The sequence below is a fragment of the Rattus rattus genome, chromosome X (assembly GCF_011064425.1).
Source record: "Rattus rattus isolate New Zealand chromosome X, Rrattus_CSIRO_v1, whole genome shotgun sequence".
Classification (NCBI taxonomy): domain Eukaryota; kingdom Metazoa; phylum Chordata; class Mammalia; order Rodentia; family Muridae; genus Rattus; species Rattus rattus.
The window spans coordinates 22,832,058-22,853,445 of NC_046172.1; the positions used below are offsets into that span (position 1 = coordinate 22,832,058).

Below are 21,388 nucleotides of genomic sequence, written 5' to 3' on the forward strand. Positions count from 1 at the left end.
GGAAGACATAGAAGGTGGAACTGTTGAATCCTTTGCTAGATACTTTTTATATGGAGATAATTCACTCTCCCTCTCCCTACTTGAATCATCTTTAGCTTTGGCAAATTAATTTCTGTATTGATCTGGGGAAAAGAAGCAGCTGTGAAGTCAGAGGGGGGATCTGCCCCCAGATCTTCTACTTACAAGGTATATGACTGTAGATGTCCCTTTTCTGAGATGATCTATAAAATGGGCCAGTGCTTTCTTTCCTCTGTGAGTTGAGTGATGGGGTCATGGTATTTATGAAGAGAATGCACATACCTTGGAGAATAGCATGGGCTTGGAGTTCCTCTTGAGACCTTACAGACTTGGAGGAACAGACAAACAAACCCCCCACCCCTTTTCTGTTGTAATGGATAAAAAGGAAGCATCTAGCCCTAGCCCCAATTTTATTGCTTGTTCTCTTCTGTCCCATCCTTAGGGAGCAGCGACAGAGGGGAGACTATAACAAGACAAGGCAAGTGAGTGAATGATTTTAAGAAGGCAAACACATTAATGGGAGATTCATTAATTTTCTGTTAATATGCTATTATTCCATATAAACTACAAAAAGTCTTAACAAGTCAAAACAACATTGTTAAGTAGACCTGTTGGTGCAGGTATGTAACATCAGTGACCTGGGAGGTTGGTTCAGGAAGATCACAAGTTTGAAACCAACCTAGGCAACATAGTATGACTCTGACTCAAAATAGAAAAATGAAAAGAGGACTGGTGAGTCATCTCAATGACAGAACATTTGTTTAGTAAGTGCAAAGCCCTAGGTTTAAAGTGATTACCACACAACCCCCCAATATTATCTTTCAATACTGTGAGTTGATGTCCAGTACCACAGAAACAAAACCAACAACCCCTCCAATATTATCTTGCAAAACTGTGAGTTGAGAGTTTGAATCTGTGTCCTTTGTTAACAGGCTAGGCTTTGACTAGGCTAAAAGTCAAGGTGTCCCCTAGGGCTGTGCAGCCATCTGAGGCCCAAGTTTTTCTTTCAAGCCTATTAGTTCTTGTCAAAATCCAGCTTTTGGGGATATAGAACTCAGTCCTCAGTATCTACAGGTTGCCCATTATCTCCAATCGTCAGGCCTTCTCCACAATGAGACATTTTGTATCTCCAAGTATATAAGCAAATGTCTGTGTTACTTTCTGTCTCCTACAGACCTGCTTGATGAGACCATGACCCACCTAATGGAATACTTTCCTTTGTGGTGAAATCAAAAGTCAAATGTGCAGAGGCCATGAAATTTCTTTAGCAAACTGATGTAGCATAAGGCACAAGTTCTTCCCATACTCAAGAGGATCGCATGGGTTATCAATTGTGAACACAGATATCTTGGAGACCATCCTAGGATTCTAACTGACAGAGGAGTCCTTAGTTCTATTAAAATAAAATAGTAAAACAAAGCTTACATCTCTTTTTAATTTCTATGAGAATATATATTACAGAGGCAACTAAACTTATCATTCATGATTCAGCCATGATGAAATTTCTAATAATGGAAGAAATATGGATAGAGAGTATCTAAAGATACAGGACAGCTTTGCAATGGTGGTGGTATAGCAACATTGTGAACAAACTAAATCAACTTTAGTCATTAGTTAGCAAAAAATATTTTGTGTATGAGCGCACATGTTCATGTTTGCGTGTACACATGGAGGTACGTTTGGAGGCCAATATCAGGTATCTTCTTCTATCATTTCCACCTTATTTTGGGGGAGTTGTTTCTTACTGAATCTGTAGTTCACTGATTTGACTAGCAAAGTCTGAGGATCCCATTGTTATTGTTTCCTCAGTGCTGGGACTATGGGCGTGTGATGTTGGGCTAGGGATCTCAACTCAGATCCTCATGCTTGCTTTGCAAAACCTTTACTAACCGAGCTATCTTTCTCAAGCCCAGAAATTACCTTTTTGTTAGGAAAATGGATTACCTTCCTTGACAGTTTCATTAATGCCTCTTTCTGCCTTTAGTAGATACACCAAACACTATGGCAACTAATAGGTGAAGTGGTCACCTGCTAATGTGTAGAATATATCTGTTCTAGCTTCTCAGAAGAGAAAGGAGAAGTGTGGCTCCTTGGTTGTGAAAGCATCCACTGCTTTTATAGACTGTTGGCTCCTCCAAGGAACTAGTATGCAGGCACCCATACTGGAATTCAGAAATTAGCCATTACAGCTGGAATCTGTTCTTTCATGCAGTTTAGCAACTGAAAACCTCAGGCCTGGCTTGTCTGTTGACCACTGTAGGAATGGGTTTAGGGCATCAGCAAAAGAGGGTCACTAAAAATAATTATACTTCATTTTAAATAATGTAAAATTTATATCTAGCAATGAGGAAAGTTGCCAATTTTCTTTGTATTTTATGTTATGTGATAATTTCTGAAATTGCAATTACCTACTACAGAAGAGTGGGAACTGTACTTTTTGGGGTATAGAGAACCTCTAGAATCTGACGGCGTTAGGTTATTCCTAGGATTCTGCAGCAGGAAGTACACGCCAGACAGCATTTTTCTTAATCTGTTGCTTTGGGGAAGAATCACATCAACATTTTCATATAAAACCATAAAACATGTGCCTCATGATGATAGGGATTCCTGTGTGTGCTGCTCTGTCTAGCATTGTGCCTGACACTAATAGCTGTTGTATAATGTTCATGGGTGAGTAGGTATTTTCATTATCAGCATTCTCCTCTCTTCTCCTATGCCACCCAATCGCTCTCCCTCCTACAAGATCCCAAAGCATCATCAGAAAACATTTTGCATTTCTCAAACTTTCCTGATGGTAAATAATGTTGGAATACTTTTAATACATGCAGGTTATCAACACAATATTGGGAACCTGGTTCAAAGGCTCAGTGAGCTTCAGCTTTTCAAGCACATCTGATGTGTTTTTTCCTTATACGAAGACTAAGGTGCATAGCAGGAGCTCCGCTCCTCCTGGCCCAACCATTGAAAAGCCATAGACAGTTGACATTTTATTTGTTTGTTCTGTTTTTGTTTGTTTGTTTGTTCGTTTGTTGAGGGTTTGCCAAGGTCTAGTCAACAGTGAAGATGGTATGAGGTAGATTAAGTTTTCTGACCTACCTCTACTCACCAGAGTCCAACCCCAAGTTATAACTCCAACCTTCCTGACTCCCTGAAGAAACAAGTCTGACACTGAAACACACACACACTCTCTCTCTCTCTCTCTCTCTCTCTCTCTGAATCGCCTATTGAGTTTTTTTTGTTTCTTTTTATTCCACAATCAGGTTCTGTCCTTTCTTCCAGCTGACACCAGCGCATGAGTCATGGCCACCTTTGTTGAGTTTAGCAGTGACCTCAGTCCTGTTGAGTGGGAGTTGACCTCTGTGCCCCGAGACAGGCTGATTTTCCAGGCAATTCCATCACTGTACCAGAGTATTTCCCCTGAGGGTAACTGAATAAGACTTCTGTCTTCAGAGCTCCGCCCACTGTCCACTGGAGAGGAGTGCCCTGATCTAGACTTGGCCCTCCCTTCTATACCAAGGCCTCCCAAACATTCTCTCAGGTCTAAAATATCAGCCTGTCCCTTCATGAACCTTCCTGTTTCTGTAAGGACAAAGTTGAGGCCAGAGGATAACCAAAGAAAGAAAATCACTCCTTTCTTGTATGGTTCCATTGGTCCTCCTCCTTCCTCCAAAACAGTGCTGCCCCTACTCAGCGAAATAGTCCTTGGGTCCAAATTCTTGAAGATTAAACATCCAGGAAGAATTAAGAGGTAGAAGAGAGTCATCTCTGTGGCCAAAGCTGAGAACATGGGCTAAACTACTTATGGTCATCCTAGAACTACAGTGTTAAAAATTGGTCACATATGGATATTTTAGTTAATAGTAAAAGTTAAAAATTTAGTTCCCCAATCACTAACTAGACAATTTGAAGTGCTTCATAGCCACTGCAGTCTCCCATCTCTTAAGCCAAGGGCAAAGGGATTATTATATTATATTATATAGTATAGCTATAGGAAATTTTCCCATCATGGAGCATTCTATTAGATAATTTAAAGACATGGTATATTCCTCTTGATTCTGCTCATGTTTCAATACATCATTTGATGTGTTTCTTTCTAATTTTTTTATAGTGCTAAGAATCGAGCCTAGTGTTTCACATGAGTTAGGCAAGTGTTCTGCCATTGAACTACATCCTTAACCCTCTGTTAGTGATTATTGTAGTAATGAAAACTTTATTCTAGACTAATAAGTACTATGAAATGCTGCAAAATGCTATTAAACACTGTATTTAAAACAACTGCAGTTCATGGTGAGAGAGGACAAAAATTAGCTATCTGAAGGCTGTAGTTTTCCCCAGTTTCATTCTTCTATTCCTTTCCACAAAGTATTCACTTTTCTTTCTACATTGCCTATAGACTATCTCATTGTAGATTAGGATTCTCAGAGTGGAACGGTAGATCAGTCTTCTAAAAGAAAATGCTCAGATTGGAACCAAAAGTTTATGTGTGGCATAGAGATAGACGGGGAAGCAGAGTGTCTCCAAACCTTGTGCTGGGAAGCACGCAAACAGAGCAGGAAGAAAGACAGACTAAGAAGAGGAGGATGCTCCTGGGACAGAACTCTGGCTCTGGGTCATGAGGGCCAGTAAGCTGCCAAATGCCCATGAGTTTCTCTGGGCGTCCATTTCTTAATCATAGTCCCCTAGTTCCTAGAACATTTTCCCTTAGATGTGCATCCTCTACTATTAAGGACTTCATTCTGTCCCGGGCTGTATTTGTAATGAATGCAATGAAGGCAACAACAGTGAATTAAATGCAGTGTTTAGGAGAAAGATAGTCTTCCTTGATTTCTCAGATGCATTGTAAGAACCATATTATCTCTAATTTTCCTCCCTTAATGCACATTTAGCACATCTGTCATAGTTGCTTTAATGCTTGTGCTAACCTTTGCTGAAACCAGGAAAAATGGCAAGGAATGGTATCAGGAAGTGGAGGGAGGTATCAGGGACCTGAAGCCAGACCACAAGGGACAAGAAGCCTCAGTAAAGACCAAAGTTCATGTAGACAGCAGGAACGATGTGAAAAAGCATCTGGGGTCTCCCCATCTCTTAGTCCAAGGGCATAGTTTCCCCCATCTCTGTTATAAACTTCAAAGTTTTCCCCAGCCTTGAGTTACTTTAGCCGTCTGGATTTCACCTCTACTTTCCTTCCCAGCTTCCTGTCACCTCCCTTGTCCTAGAGCTCACTAAATGCACAATCCAAGTTCCTGATACACATTGCACTGTTTGCTTTTTGTCTGGCAGCTGTCTCCAACTTGGACATCGAGAGCAAGTTGAGTGTATACTACCGTGCACCATGGCACCAACAGCGAAACATCTTCCTCCCAGTTACCAGGCCACCCTGTGTAGAGGAGCTACACCGCCATGCCAGACAGAGTCTGCAAGCCCTGCGCAGAGGTAACTGATCCCAGGGTGGGGGGATTTCTGGGAGAACATCCTATGTGCTAGCTAGGTTTTTTTCTGTTCCATCAGTCAGATTACCTCCTCCATTAAAGCGAGTGTTTTGTAATGCTCCCATTTCTACCGTGAATGAAATCCATGCATAATGTCAGCTACATGTATATACAGGTTAAAATTACCATTACAGCCTTAATATGATCACAAAGAGAATTCCAAAAGGAAATATATTAATGACACTTATCTCAGTGTGCAAGGGCCAATTAACAATTGTATTAGATAACATAATAAAAGCAGTTAGATGTCTGTACCTCTTAAAAACAAATTTGAATGAAGTAAAGACAGAAGCCATTCCAAACAAAAAGTATGGAGAAATGAAGGAGCCCTGGAGGTAGCGGCAGGAGGAGAGCCATGGAAATTGGTGTATAGTTAACAGTTATTTGATATGGGCAAAGTAACATTTTGGCTTATAATTAAAAAGGAATTAGGTTTGACTCAGAAATATATTCTATGATTCTTTCAATAGGAGATTTGTATGGGATGGGGCATTTGAAATTTTTATGGGACCTGGAATCTTTTCATTGAGAATACAGTGCATTATGGGATGGCTGTCATGTCTGGCTTCTGCCCAATCATTCTAAAATTTTCAAGAAGGCCCTGAAGTGCTCTTCTGTTTCTGTTGAGAATCTCTGAGCTGATCCAATGTCTTTATTCTACACAGAGGTGCAAGGAGGGCTGAAATGTGAGGAAACTTGTTCAGGATCATACAGGCTAACTTCAGAGCCAGGACCAAGCCCTGAGTCTCTTATTTTCCAGCCAGAGCTTGTCCTACCTTGCCATATACTGTGTCTCATGAAAATAGATATTCATATTTGCTTTTCTGTCACAGTATTGAGAGCACCAAAGATAGGCATTATAGTCCAGGTGGAGGATGAACCTTCCTTACTTTCCAGTGCCTTAAAATCCTCAGAGTAACTCATTATCCTTTAAAGGCCCCCAAAATGATACCAGAAGATGGTATGCCACATTTTCTGTCCTTTAGATTTTTGTTATGGAAACAGATGGTATCTACACATTCATTGTATTTATTTCACCATCCCTACACTTATTTAAGGATTGATAGTTTACAAAAATATTTCAATGCAAATAAAATATTTGAAAGCTATTACCAGGATAGAAAGCCCTGAGAGGTTTTTCTACCCACATTTGTATGACTTCTGGCTTTTCTCCTTTTAATGAAACAACTGACCTATAACTGTCCCCAAAATAGTTGTCTAAAATTTTTTATTCGTGTTATTAGTGGTAAGATACTGTGATATTTGCATTCATGACAGATTTATGGTTGGATAAAAAAGTCCTTCAATAAATTTTTATTGCAAAGCTCCTTCTGAAAATCTTCCTGTCTACTGGTTATATTCCTAGGCACCTTTCCCATAATCATGCATCCTCCCAAACTGCCACATACAACCATCTGTCATAACTGACCACTATGTCTGCCTTCCACTATTAATCCATGAGCAACTCAAGGGGAAGGATGGTGTCTTGCTAATTTATTCTATTCAAAGCATATAGCAGAAACCCAGCATGTGGTATGTCCTCAGTGGGTGTGTGTGGAAGGGAATGAAATTCTGCAGAACGCTGATTGAGCATTGAAAGCACAAGATGAGTACTGAGGAATTTTATCATTCTCACTAAATGCCTTCTCAGATCCCATCATTAGAGAGCTTGAGTAACATTAGCCCCATAGACATCATTCTTTCTTATCATTTTATTATTATTAATCAGCCCTCCCTGATTAGATTTTTACAGATTTAACCAGATAACTGAGCTACTCAAAAGCTATCATATTTCACTGCTTCATCACGTTTGGACTTAAGAGCAGAACTGAAGAACAGCAAGTGCCAATATCAATTTTCTCTGCAGTTCCTCTTGGGGCCTAAGAGATGGATAGACAGCCTTCTGGGCTTTAGATGGAAGACTATGGAGGCTCATTTTGCCCTATTCAGACTGGCTTGTTTTGTGGTTGGCTCAATAGCAAATCTTGGGTGTAGTAGTTTTAATAGCACTGCAGAGAGCCATAAACAGGAATTATAGGCATCATAGAATTACAAACACGCAGTGGTGTAGAATTAAAATTAGCAAGCAAATATATATATTCCTTGCCTAAGAAACAGCAATGTAGCTGTGCATCCATCAGCATAGTCGGCATAATCCATGTCTGCCACCTGCTGGTTGGGACTAATACCAAACTTGTAGACCAAGGCTTGGCTCCCCAAATGTGACAGTGACACAGAGACTGTGGGGAGTCTCTGTGTGGACAGCAGGAATCACCTTGCTTTCATGGGGGAGAGAGGGGATCATGAAACACGGGCAAGTAAAAATGGGTGGCTGCAGTTTTGTGCTTGTTTGGAAACTAAGATTAAACTTTAAATTGGCTGCCTTAATGTCATCCCCCTACCCCGAACTGTGCTGAAGGCCAGGCATTATGCTAGGTCTTAGGATTGAAAGAGCAATCAAGTGTGGTTTCTGCTTCCAGAGATACCTGGCATGGTAAGGAGGATGAACTAGTAAGCAATCAGTCCAGTGCTAGGGAGAGTGAACAGATGTGTGCCTGTCATATAATGGAGCCTCAGAGAGGTGACATCTAAATGGATTTCAAGTTGTTTAGAATACAACTATTGCTTTCCCTCTTTCTTAGCAATTCTCTAATGCTCGGTGCCAGCAATAACTTTAAGTTATGCCATCTTTTATGTTCATAAAACACACAGAGAGACTAATACATGACTATAAAGAGAGAATTATATTTCATATTTCCTTTCCTTTCAAGTTTTTGGCTGGTTGTCTATGTTTCATTGGTCTAAAAGAATAAGGATGAAGATTTGACTGGTGGACTGATATTGTCTCTAGCTCACCACTGGCAAACACCTTAGAGAGGGATTGCTTCAGGCTGCCTACTGTTGACCTGGGTAGAGCAGAAGATGTATTTAAGATAGGATGGGAGAGAAATGGTTGAATGGAGAATTGAGCTGATATCCCCCATCACACTCTGCTCTCCCTTTACTTCTTTCGACCTAGTAACACACATCTGCTCTGCCTAGTGAGTTTAAGAATGTATAAGTTTTTCCTTGGGTTCTGTGTTAGAAAAAGCCCAAATGTTTGCTTGCAGAGAAAAACAAGGATGATATTAGAGTTGGGAACTTGATCAAGAAGGGAATGTAACTCAAATTTTCCTGATAAGCATTGATTTTGGAGGCAGTGCAGCAAAGACTACCCATATGATGGGTTTTTTGAAGGCCTTTCTCTGGTTGTGAGTTCAAAGCAATCTTTTTGAAGAATCCCAAGCAAAGGAAGGCAAAGAATACTGTCATGTTTTCCTAACCTATATACTAAGCTTCGGTAGTAAAGAGAGAAGACAGTCAACTTACTTGATAGAAATCAGAAAGCTAGAGAGAGCTAAATTCTTAGTGTAGACAGAAAAAATATTGAATAAGATAAGCAAACATGGGACCAGCATTATGAGACCAGTTCAAACAAGCAATAAGTTGTAGAGAAGCATGGAGCACTAATGGTACCAACAACACAACCCATCATAAGTACAGAATAAATATAGTATAGGGGATGCATTCTCACTTTCAAAAATCTAGGCTGCAGTAAAGCATTAATTTGTCCAATCCTTCAACAAGCTTTTAGTGGAAGTCTACTTAACAGGTGCTTTAGGACCTCTGAGCAAAAGATGAATGCAGTCTTTATCTCTACATGTGGCCTGTGGTACAGAGCAGTAAGTCTTGCTATTCACAGAGCTAGGCAAGAAGATTGCCAGGTTTAAAGCTTGCCTGGGCAATTTAGTGAGATTTTATCTCAAACACACACACACACACACACACACACACACACACTGTCACTTATAAACATCTAGATACGTAAAAGACAAATACACACACAAACACACACATACACACACACACAAAACACACACACACAAACATACACAAACCCAACACACATACACACACACACACACACACACACACACACACACACACACACACACACACACCTTTTCCAGGGTCCACTTCTAGCTAAAAAGACTGACAATAGAGAGGTGATATTTTATCAGTACAGGGATGCAAATGGGAAATATAGGACCTTGGGAGAATGGCATCTGATATCACCTGAGAGTCAACTCAGTTTTCTCTTTTTTTGCACAGGCAAAAACTAAGGGAGGAGGGGGTAAATGGTGCCTTTTAAGTTAGAGTGTTGTAACTATTCAAAGAATTAAATTCCAGCAACGTATAACCAAATACTGAAAAACCCAAATTCTCTTGCTACAATGAGTGAGGTATATTTGTCCTTTATAATGTCTATACGGTGAACAATATCAGGATTAAAGACACTGAACTATGTCTGGACCACTGATCAGTGCACAGTGACCTTCTCCCCTTAAATCTGTTTCTACATCTGCAGATGAGGGAAAGAACTGATGCCCACCTGTGTGAGAAGCTACAGCTAGGAGCTTCAGTAAAACACTTCTGACACACATCAATAAACACTGGGCACTATGACTAATATTGTATGTGGCATGAATGATACTAATGATAAACAATGCAAAGCCAGAATGAAAACCAGGGTCCACCAATTTGTATGTCAATCATGATGAGGCCTTTGGAAACTTTGAGCACTGGGGATGAGTGTAAGCTGTAATTCAAGAGATAGCTTTTAGTGTGGGCAAGGAATATTCTGAGGTACACAGAGATACTGGACAACTAAATTGTGTTTTGGGTATATCTGTGATGTCTGTCTATCTATGTATCTATGTATCTATGTACCTATGTACTATCTATCTATCTATCTATCTATCTATCTATCTATCTATCTATCTATCTATCTTTTGTGATACTGAGGATCAAACTCAGAAACTTATCTCAGTGATTTCTTTTTAATTTAATTTTTATTTCCTTTTTCAGTTTACATCTCGCTCACTGTCTGCCTCCTGGTCACCTCCTCCCACAATCCTCCCACAATTCTTCCCTTATCTCCCTTCCTCTTTTACTCTGAAGGGATGGGGACTCCCTGGCTATTCCCGACCCTGGCATTTCAAGTCTCTGCCAAGCTAGGCGTGTCCTCTCGCACTGAGACCAAACAAGGCAGCCCAGCTAAAAGAACATATCCCACACACAGGCTTTTGGGATAACCCTTGTTTTAGTTGTTCGGGACCCACATGAAGGCCAGGCTGCACATCTGCTAGGTCTAGCCCGTGTGTGTTCTTTGCTTGGTGGTTCAGACTCCAAGAGCCCCTAGGGTCTGGGTTAGTTGACTCTGTTGGTTTTCCTGTGGAGTTCCTATTCCCTTTGAGGTTTGCAATTCTTCCTCCTGTTTTTCCATAAGAGTTCCCAAGCTCCATCCACTGTTTGTCTGTGGATCTCTGCATCTGTCTAGGTCAGCTGCTAGGTGGAGCCTCTCAGAGGACAACATGTTCCTGTCTGTAAGCATAACAGAGCATCATTAGAAATGTTAGGGATTGGTGCTTGCCCAAGGGAAGGGTCCCAAGTTGGGATGGTTATTGGTTGGCCATTTTCCTAGTATCTGCTCTGTCCTCTGTGCTTACATTTCTTATAGACAGGATAAATTTTGGGTTGAAAGTTTTGTGGGTGGGCTGGTGTCTCTATCACTCCACTGGGGTTCCTGATCAGTGATTCCTATGAATTCATGACTACTTTATCCCCCACCTCCCAGATATTTCTTAGGCTTCCCCCAAAGGCAGCTATATCCTGCAATGAGAAAAATGCTGTCACTTGGATTCCTTTGGTATCTCTGGGAGCACCGGATTGCAAAAATCCTCTGAGTCCTTGCGGGTATCAGGAAGGAAAGGTTGTAGATGGCTGGAATAAGATGGATGCTTCTTATCCAGTTTTCTGAGGTAACTAGAAGACATAAAATAGCCAGTGTATAACGTTTGTCAATTTCTGTGAGATATATATCATGTATACATACTTCTAGGTATCTATAGTTGAAAACCTTCGTCAAAATAATTCCTCACTCCACATAGTTCTTTCCTGGAGCTCGTGACATCTAGGTCCAGGAAGCTGTGCTCTGTCAGCATCTCTTCTATACTCAAGTCCTCCTGGCAGCAAGCCTTTCATCATTATCATTTTCAACATTTCTTCTTTAACTTCTGATATTTTGACATGAGGTATATTGAACCTATAAGTGAGCCCACATTGTTCCAAGATAATAAGATAGGACCATGGAGATGGATGCATCTCCATGTATTCACAGCAAGTGAATGTTCAGTTAAGAACCATTTTAAGAATTTGATACAGAATGCAGATTAGCTAGATTAAGGAGAACCCTTCTTTTTTTAAACAGCCTTTTGCTAACATTCTCAAGAGGGGAAAAGCATTTGAAAATGCCAAGTCTCTCATTATTATGTGTGTCTATTCTGCACCCTTAGAACACCGGAGCCGAAGTGATCGCAGAGAGCAAAGAGCTGCTGCCCCAGTCCCCATAGCTGCTCCACCACTGCCAGCCTACCCTCCAGCTCACAGCCAGAGGAGGCGCGAGGCCAAGGACCGCCACCTCCTAACGGTAAGCATGGTAGCTGCTGCTCATAGGCATGTAAGAACTCCTTTCACCCATTTTCATACACACACACACACACACACACACACACACACACAGAGAGAGAGAGAGAGAGAGAGAGAACATAACATACAGTAAACCAACAATAGTTGAGGACTGTAAATTAGATGACAGTTTAACTTTGAATCACAGCTCTGCGTATGTTTAGGATTGAGTTACTTTCCTTTACTCTCAGTTCTTGTTTTTGTAATATGGAGATATTAGTGATATTAACTTAGGGCCTTGAGGATGCATAGAGCTTAGCACAGGGACTGACAGACCCAGAGTAAGACACTTATAAATGTTAACCACCATCACCACTACCATTATTACTAGTGCGACTCCATGGGAGATGCTGGAAAAGAACTTATGTGATGCGAAAGATACCACTAGAATTAATCATAAGTTCACACTTTCCCATTCGATATAAGAGGCTACTTCCCTAGGGTAACCTATTACTTCGGCGGCATCATCACTGTGGGTGGTTTCAGCCTAATTTGGGTGGATATGGCTGTAACTCAGACCTAGCTCTCAACTATGGACCATCGCTGATGAAGAGCTGGACTTGAGTGGAAACACCTGCAAGCTCAACCAGCAGCTGCTGCAAACACTTCACTCCACATGTGCCTCTGGGGCTGCAGTGGGGAATAAGTAACCATTTGTGCTCCGGTGTCCTTGTATCACTGAAATCAAGAACTATGATTTTTGTGACCAAGCCAATCCAAATGGTCCTTTAGCTTGCCAGTAATACTGGTTTGAGGCCCAAAGTCTAAAGTTCTAGCAGTATGTGCATGGATTCAGATATTTTGCTTGAAATTAATTCATGACTCTAAATCCTACAACAATGTGGCCCATGCAATATGCAAAATAGTGCAAAATGTCTAGGTTTATGATGACAGACATTCAGATGGAAACATGCTTCATCTAAATGAATCTACATGTCATAACATATCCAGATAATGGCCCCGAGTGAGATTAGATGATGTAGAGAAGTGGTTCTCAACCTGTGGGTCATGATCCCTTTGGGGTTGTATATCAGCTAGCCTACGTATTTGGTATTCATGTCGCAATGTGCAGCAGTAGCAATATTACACTTATGAGGTAGCAGCGAAAATAACTTTGTGGTTGCGGGTCACCATATCATGAGGAATTATATTAGAGGGTCACAGCATCAGGGGGGTTGAGAACCACTGCTCTAAAGGAACTTGCATATTAGAACATATCAAGATAAGCGCTTGAGGGAGATTAGGTTACCTGAAGGTAGTTTTCTGGTTTGCAGCCAGCTAGTGAGCACTCCAGCCTGCAGTTAAGTACATACCAGGCATCACGCTATACTCAGCACATGGTTGTGATGCAGCCAAAGGATGAACAAGGGAAGCTTATGATGCTCTGATTCGTCAGACAGAGTACTTACACATGCTAGTGATTTGTTATAAAAGGTCCTACTCATGATAAGTTCTTAAGTTTAAATCTGCTTGCTAAAGCATTTGCTTCTAATGAGGTATTTTTCTGCATGAAAATGCTGAAAATATTTTCCCATTCACTGTAATGTGTTTTGTGGTTCATTACGTTGGTTTCCTTGGGGAGGAGGTGAGACAGACAAATTTTGAGTGTTTACAGAGGTGACAGGAAAATATAATCCTTTTTATAATCGCCATAATTTTTAATGCTGTCTAAATACATGAAATAAGATGATAGGGAAAGACTCAAAACAGTGACTAGCACTGGAGACACTTCATTAACCCTTCACCTAGCAACGAGAGGTTCCTACATTATACTTCTGTAAATGTCTTAAAGTTTGCCTATCTCGAATGTCTCAAATCTTGACATTTTCTAGTCACTTGGGGGGAATTTTGTTTTCACTTGAGTTTGGGTCACCAATTTTATTAGAAGAAGATTTTTCATTCAAGTTATACCTTACACACTTGGCTAGAAAATGGTTCTGTGTATTCAGCTTCAGAGGCCATATGTTGCTTAAAGAGTAAAAGTTACAGAAATAAGGATGGGAGCTTTGCAGATAAAACCCTGGATACACATTTTCTTAGAGAACTATTGGATCAATATTTTATTAGATAGTAACTTTCCCTTTTTAATCTATTAAGTCTTAGTTAAGGCCTTTTTCTTCCCTTTAAGACATTCATAATATAAGTCTGACATAGGTTTCCTGTACTCTATGGGCCACTATAGTATGCTCAACACTAGCATGGTCTGTAAAGCCAAACTGCCTAAACTTGAATACTAATTCTACCATATAAGCTGTGCAGTTCTAGACTAGTACATCCTTTCGGTCATTATCTTCCTCTTAAGAATAGATAGTACCATTTAAGGTTGGCATGGAAAGTTGAATATGTTTGTGAATAATGCTTAATGCATGGTAAGCACTCCATAAATATTAGGCCTGATGATGATGGTGGTGGTGGTGGTGGTAGTAGTAGTCGTGATGGTGATGGTGGTTTGTCATATCATTGATGTGTCTGCCATATAATGACAAGATTGTAGCTTTAAACCCCAGCTGTCTAATTCTTTTAGTTGTATGATTTGGGAAAGGTTGGTTTATCTTTCTGAATTCTATTTTCCTTCTCTTTTTATAATTGAATCCCAGTTTCTTTGTAAGGAACAATCATTTCAACTTTACAAGGTTATTAAATATATTTCATCTGATTCTATATGAATATACTGTATTATTATATATTACATATATAGTATAATACATATATAGTATATAAATACAAATAAATTATGTGTATGCAAGTCCCTAAAATATTTAAGTATCTGAATCTGTATTCATAATCATTTGTAGTATAGCTCTCATCATCAAATGAAAGGCCTGGAATATTTATGCCCTCATAAAATTAGAGGAAGTATAAATCACTACACTGCTTCTAGAACAGAAGGAAAACTAAATAATCATGCCCTTTCATCCAGCAATTCTATATCTGGGGATTAACGCCAAGGTAATAGATCAGTCTATGTTAAGATTTATTCACTAATATGTTAATCAAATCATCTTTTTGGTGAAAAAAATAATTATATATATATACATATTTCCCAAGTTTCCAAAAATGAGCTTAATTTAATAAAATTTGATATATTATATCATATTCTATATAATATAATACAATATTATAGTATTATAGAATATTTTATAACATAAAATATATATTTCATCACTGAGGATTTTTAAACAGTCTATAACATTTTATAGAGAGTATCATTCCAAAACATGTCTAGGAGCGAGTATCTGTGGATAAATGGCTGAAAAGCTATATAGCTGTGTTTCCCAAACCATTAATTAAGATTTCCTATAGCAGTGCTGTGAACTTATACAGAGGCGATGGAATATTAAAAAAAAAATTTTTCAAGGGAAACAGTGTCATCACTGCAGTGACATCTGGCAGTGGCTCCATAATAAGTCCACAGTTCCTACAAGTAAGAAGAGATGCTTGGTTTCTTATAACATATGGAACCTAAAAGGTTTTGTAAGAGGAATGCACAGGAAAACAAACTGGTTAAATTTAGCTTAAAACCTGTTAGTAGGTGAGAATTTAAGGAGTGTCCCAAAATAATAGCATCTGCTGTCATCAGGGTAACAAAGGGAATGGTTTAGTGAGAGGTTCACTAATAAGATTATCTTTTCCAAACTGCTCTTGAATTCTGATGTTCTACCACTAGCAACTGTCTCTCTATGAAATTCAACTTTAGGATATCAATTTTAATAAAGGGCAAACAAAGGACGTATACGATATGAAAATAAACTAGAATCTAGGAAACTAATTTTAGGACATCTCTTTGGAATCTAAGGTGAATGTAGACTTGAGCTGCAAGAAAAGAATCAAAAATAACCGTCTCTAAATGCATAGTCTTACATGGCATTTCATGATTCTGATTACATTATTATGGAAAATACAGCTTTAGACTGGTCAAAGGGCCAAAGCCTTATTTGGACCTGGCTGGAGGACAAATATATGAAGTTTATGGCAATATATATATATATATATATATATATATATATATATATTTTTTTTTTTTTCAAGAGCCAAGACACAGAGAGAAATCCTAAAGCATCATTTTTCTCCACATGACTGGGCTTGTGTCTGCAGATGCATTTGTTAAATGGCAGAATACTGACTATTTATTGTGGGCAAGAGATAAGGAAAGAAGGTGTCATCAAGGTGTGTGTTTGTGTACAGAACAAAATCTCAGTTATTGAAACTCATTTATCTTAAGGTAGAATTCTTGAGAAATGTTTTCCTTGCTTAGGTTATAGTCAAATTGGGTGTGTAGGAGAATATGGAACATTTGTCAGAGCCACAGCAGGTAGCCTCTTTTCTGCAACTGCAAACACGGGCTGTCAATCTTGGTCAAAGTCACCCCAGAGATATAAATTCAAGATAGCCCTTGCAGAAGTGTTTGGTAAAAAGCAATGTTTTGAAGGGCCCAGTGCTGTTGATTGGAAAGTGTCTTGTTTGAGGAAGCTGAACAGTGCATGGGGTTTCTGTTTGTGTATCTGTGTGTCAGTGTGTGTGTAAAAGTGCGCACTGAGCCTTCCATGCAGCTAAAGACAGTGGTGATATAGTAGGCCCTTGTCTCCCTGTTTTTCTTTCAAAACTGATACAGAACAGCAAGGGGGAAAACAAAGCTGCACCACAAAAAATGTACCTGCCATCAAAATTATGTGAGCTAGAGAATGCTTGAAACACCAAATTAATATGACGTATAGAAAGAAAAAAATAACCACCAAGTTTTTTATATCTCCTCTTGTCACAAGGGTGCAGAGGGCAAATTTTAAAAATCAACAGCTACATGGAAGCAAGTTACATCTTCAGGTTGATCGAGCCTATGCCTAAAAATACTTTTTAAAAAAATTGTTTAAATAGACAAATCTACAGGAAGTTGATATGTGGAGGTTTGAAATTGAGCAAAAGGCAGAAAGAAAGGCATACATGTCCTTTAGCAGCTAGAGGCGAAGAAACCAAAATAAAACCTCAGATTAGCAGGACATGTAACTGCTGCCCTGCTAACAGCAGAAACCAGTATGCTGAAATATCTGGATTTCGACATAGTGGAAAAAAGATGGTGCCATGAAAATAAGGGTCTTGGGAAACACACTACTATCATATGTACAAACAAATAGATTAGCAAAACTATGTCAGTGGTTGGAAATATTGCGAAAGAACGCAGGGGGTGCTGATTTTATATCCAACTAACATTCTTCAACTCCTGGGACTTAAAAGAGGAATTTTCCAACAGAGGAGCTTAGAGAAGTTTGCACTCATGAGGAATCTCATAGGACAAAGAATCCTCTCTGTGAGGAATCTACCAGAGGGCAAATGTCATCCAACTAGGGGAAAGCCGAGAAAAGGTCAACAAAGGGATGGTTATTGTGCATATTAACACATGGAGGTAGGGATCCAGAACTACAGGTATGAAGAAGATAAGTGTGATAACAGAAATGATACAACTAAAACATGAGACAATAGAGCAGTAAATTAGACAATGAAATTGCCTCATTGGTTTTTGTCTGGGCAATGAATAATCTATTAAGGATACAAGCAACAACTGAAAAACCAATACTTTTTACTATTGGTTCAAATGATAAAAAGGGACAAATTCTGCAGAATGGCTTGATAAAGCTGGAGAGCAAAGGCACTTTTTTAAAATTTAATTTTATTTTTATTGGCTATTTTTAAATTTACATTTCAAATGTTATCCCCTTTCCCAGTTTTGCATTCCATAACCCCCTATACCATCCTCCCTCCCCCTTCTTCTATGAGGATGTTACCCCTCCCCAACAACCCACCTCTTCCAGTCTTCTTGCCCTGACATTCCCCTACAATGGGGGTCCAGCCTTGGCAGGACCAAGGGCTTCTCCTTCCATTGGTACCCAACAAGGCCATCCTCTGCAACATATGAAGCTGAAGTCATGGTTCTGTCCATGTGTACTATTTGGGTAGTGGTTTAGTCCCTGGGAGTTCTGGTTGGTTGGTATTGTTGTTCTTAAGGGGCTGCAAGCCCCTTCAACTCCTTCAGTCCTTTCTCTAATTCCTCCAACAGGGACTCCATTCTCAGTTCAATTGTTGGCTGCGAGCATTCACCTCTGTATTTGACAGAGACAGCTATATCAGACTCCTGACAGCATTCACTTCTTGGTATCATCAATATTGTCTAGTTTTGGTGGCTGTATGTATATGTGCTGGATCCCCAGATGGGGCAGGCTCTGAATGGCCATTGCTTCAGCCTCTGCTCCAAACTTTATTTCCATATGTCCTCCTATGAATATTTTTGTTCCCCCTTCTAAGAAGGACTAAACCATCCACACTTTGGTCATTCTTCTTCATGTGGTCTGTGGATTGTATCTTGGGTAATTTGAGCTTTTGGGCTAATATCCACTCATCAGTGAGTGCATACCATGTGTGTTTTTCTGTGATTGGGTTACCTCACCTAGGACGATATCTTCTAGTTCCATCCATTTGCCTATGAATTTCATGAAGTCATTGTTTTTGATAGCTGAGTAGTACTCCATTGTGTAGATGTACCACATTTTCTGTATCCATTCCTCTGTTGAGGGGCATGTGGGTTCTTTCCAGCTTCTGGCTATTATAAATAAGGCTGCTATGAACATAGTGGAGCATGTGACCTTGTTATATGTTGGGGCATCTTTTGGATATATGCCCAAGAGAGGTATAGTTGGTCCTCAGGTAGTTCAATGTCCAATTTTCTGAGGAAAGTCCAGACTGATTTCCAGAGCTGTTGTACCAGTCTGCAATCCCATCAACAATGGAGAAGTGTTCCTCTTTCTCCACATCCTCGCCAGCATATGCTGTCACCTGAGTTTTTTGTTTGTTTGTTTGTTTGTTTGTTTGGGTTTTTTTGTTGTTTTGTTTTGTTTTGTTTTTGATCTTAGCCATTCTGACTGGTGTGAGGTGGAATCTCAGGGTTGTTTTGATTTGCATTTCCCTGATGACTATGGATGTTGAATATTTCTTTAGGTACTTCTTAGCCATTTGATATTCCTCAGCTGAAAGGCACATTTTTAAAGAGAAAGAAATGAAAAAATATTGCAAAATACACACAATTACAAATTATATCAGAATGTCATATCGATTAATGTGAGCTTAATTTTCACATTAAAAGAAGCCCTTTCAGTTCGTCTTATGAAATCCACACCATACTATATATTGTATACAAGAGACACACCTAAAAATAAAATGTTCTAGAAGATTCCATAAAAGATAGAACAACAATATAACAAGTAAATAGAATAAGAAGGCAGTTTGGCTTAAAATATAATACTCATGAATATTAATTTGATAAACAAAACAGCTACATTTGTCAAGCAAAATCTGTAGGGTACATATTTGTCTGTCTATCTATCTATCTTTATATGGAGATAGGTAGATTGTAACATTAGACAACATTAATACATTATTCTCAGTACAAGACAGGGCAAGCAGACAAAAAAATAGATAGGAGACAGAAAACTTAAAAAACATTATCAATAAGACTTCAAGCCCTGATGATATTATTATCAAACATACCCATGGAACATCTGTAAAAATTGTGACTTAGATTCAAAATGTCAATGTTTCTTAAAGTAAGAATAGTATAAATGACATTTGCTGATCACAGTGCAGTAAAGCTCCAGATTACTGAGAGAGGCAAAGAACCAGAAAATCCTTTCCACCTGGCCAGTTTAAAATTTCCTCTGAAGCATTTAGTAAAAGAAAAAATATGAAGTGATACCTTACAATCTTTTTTAAATGATAATAAGATATACAGCAGAATCTGTAAAATAAAATAAAACAACCAAGAATATACATACCACTATATTGTTAAAGAAGAGTAAATTCTACCCCCAAAACAAAAATTAAAGCAAAAGAAATATAAGTAAGCAAATAATACTAAAATAGAAATTAATAAAGCTGAGAAGAGAAAGATAGCAGGCCTAATTAAGAACTAAAAATCCTAGTTGTTTGAGAAAAATGACCAAGAAAAATGTAAATAAGCAATATAAATCATGCCAGTGATATGAATACGGAACTGAAAAATAATGCGAACAATTAATTATAAGAGATTTTCAGAAGCATCATGCAAACAAATTTGAAAACTTACATAAAAGAACAATTTCTTAGAAGAATTGATAGTGCCCAAATTATCCCTTTTGGGTGAGAAAATAGACTCATCTCCTTAAAAGAAACAATCGCATTTAAGAACCTTTCCCCAAGGCCCAGATGGTTTCCCCTAAGAATTTTATGTATTTTTCAAAGTATATATTCCTTATTGCTAGAACTTGTTTCAGAACATTAGAAATGAAGTAAACTTCACTATTTTTTCTATGACATATGCATAATAATATACAACCAAAACCTCATAATGAAAGTTCATAAAATAACTTTCATAAATATATCATTCCATAAGTATTGATTTTAAAAAATTAAAATAATCATTAGCAAACATAATACATGCCAAATTAAGATGTTAGTGATTGAATGAGATTTATTTCAGGATTGAAAGATGCATTCAATATTAAGATGCTTGTTAGCATCATATGCAATATTGATAAATCTAAGAGGGGAAACATGATACGAATACGTCCATGGAAAATGCTTGAAATCGTTTACAATCTATTTATTCTATGCTTTAAAATCTCAAGAAAATAAGAATTGACTGATACTTCATTGACATGGCAAAATATAAATACGCTCTAGCTCAAAAGCTGTACCTTCCTTAATGGTAAATCACGAGAGGCATTTCCACTGAAGTCTGGAAGAAGGCACTTCTTCTACTGCTTAATATTGGATTAGATGTGTTAACAAGTGAAGTTTAATAAGATAGACCAGTTAAACAGATATGAGTTGAAAAAGAAGTAAACCTGTGTCTCTCTGAACAGTGTATGGAAGACAGTTTCTTAATAACCAAAGGGGGAAACATAATTCAAACCTTGAACGCATTTGCAAAGGAAGCAGAATATCAGCACACAGAGGTCAAGTGCTTTTATTTATACAAATGATAGCCAATTAGAAGAACTAGTGCTAGATTATCATCTGAAGCAATAATAAGGGAGGTTGTATACCTAGGAACTAATCTTCCAGAAATGTATAAAATCTGTATGAGAAAAAATTTCAATGGACTTCCCTACAAATGTAATATAAGACGTGTGCTTGTGAAATGAAAAGCTAGTCCCTGTATTTGGGAAAAAATTAGAGATAAAATGATTCATAGACTTCTATCACACACGACAAAGAAATCCACAGTGTATGTGAGCAGGGTGTGTGTGTGTGTGTGTGTGTGTGTGTGTGTGTGTGTGTGTGTGTGTGTG

The 21,388-nt window shown here is 38.7% G+C and overlaps 1 protein-coding gene across 2 annotated transcripts in view; it reads left to right on the top strand.

The window, feature by feature from the left end:
• Nhs (NHS actin remodeling regulator) overlaps positions 1–21,388 on the top strand; it is a 328,523-nt gene that overhangs the window by 275,279 nt on the left and 31,856 nt on the right. For both annotated transcript variants that reach the window (XM_032890068.1, XM_032890069.1), the window contains exons 2-3: positions 5,299–5,451; positions 11,903–12,036. In XM_032890068.1, the coding sequence (XP_032745959.1) occupies positions 5,299–5,451; positions 11,903–12,036 (287 nt within the window). The remainder of the gene's footprint in view (positions 1–5,298; positions 5,452–11,902; positions 12,037–21,388) is intronic.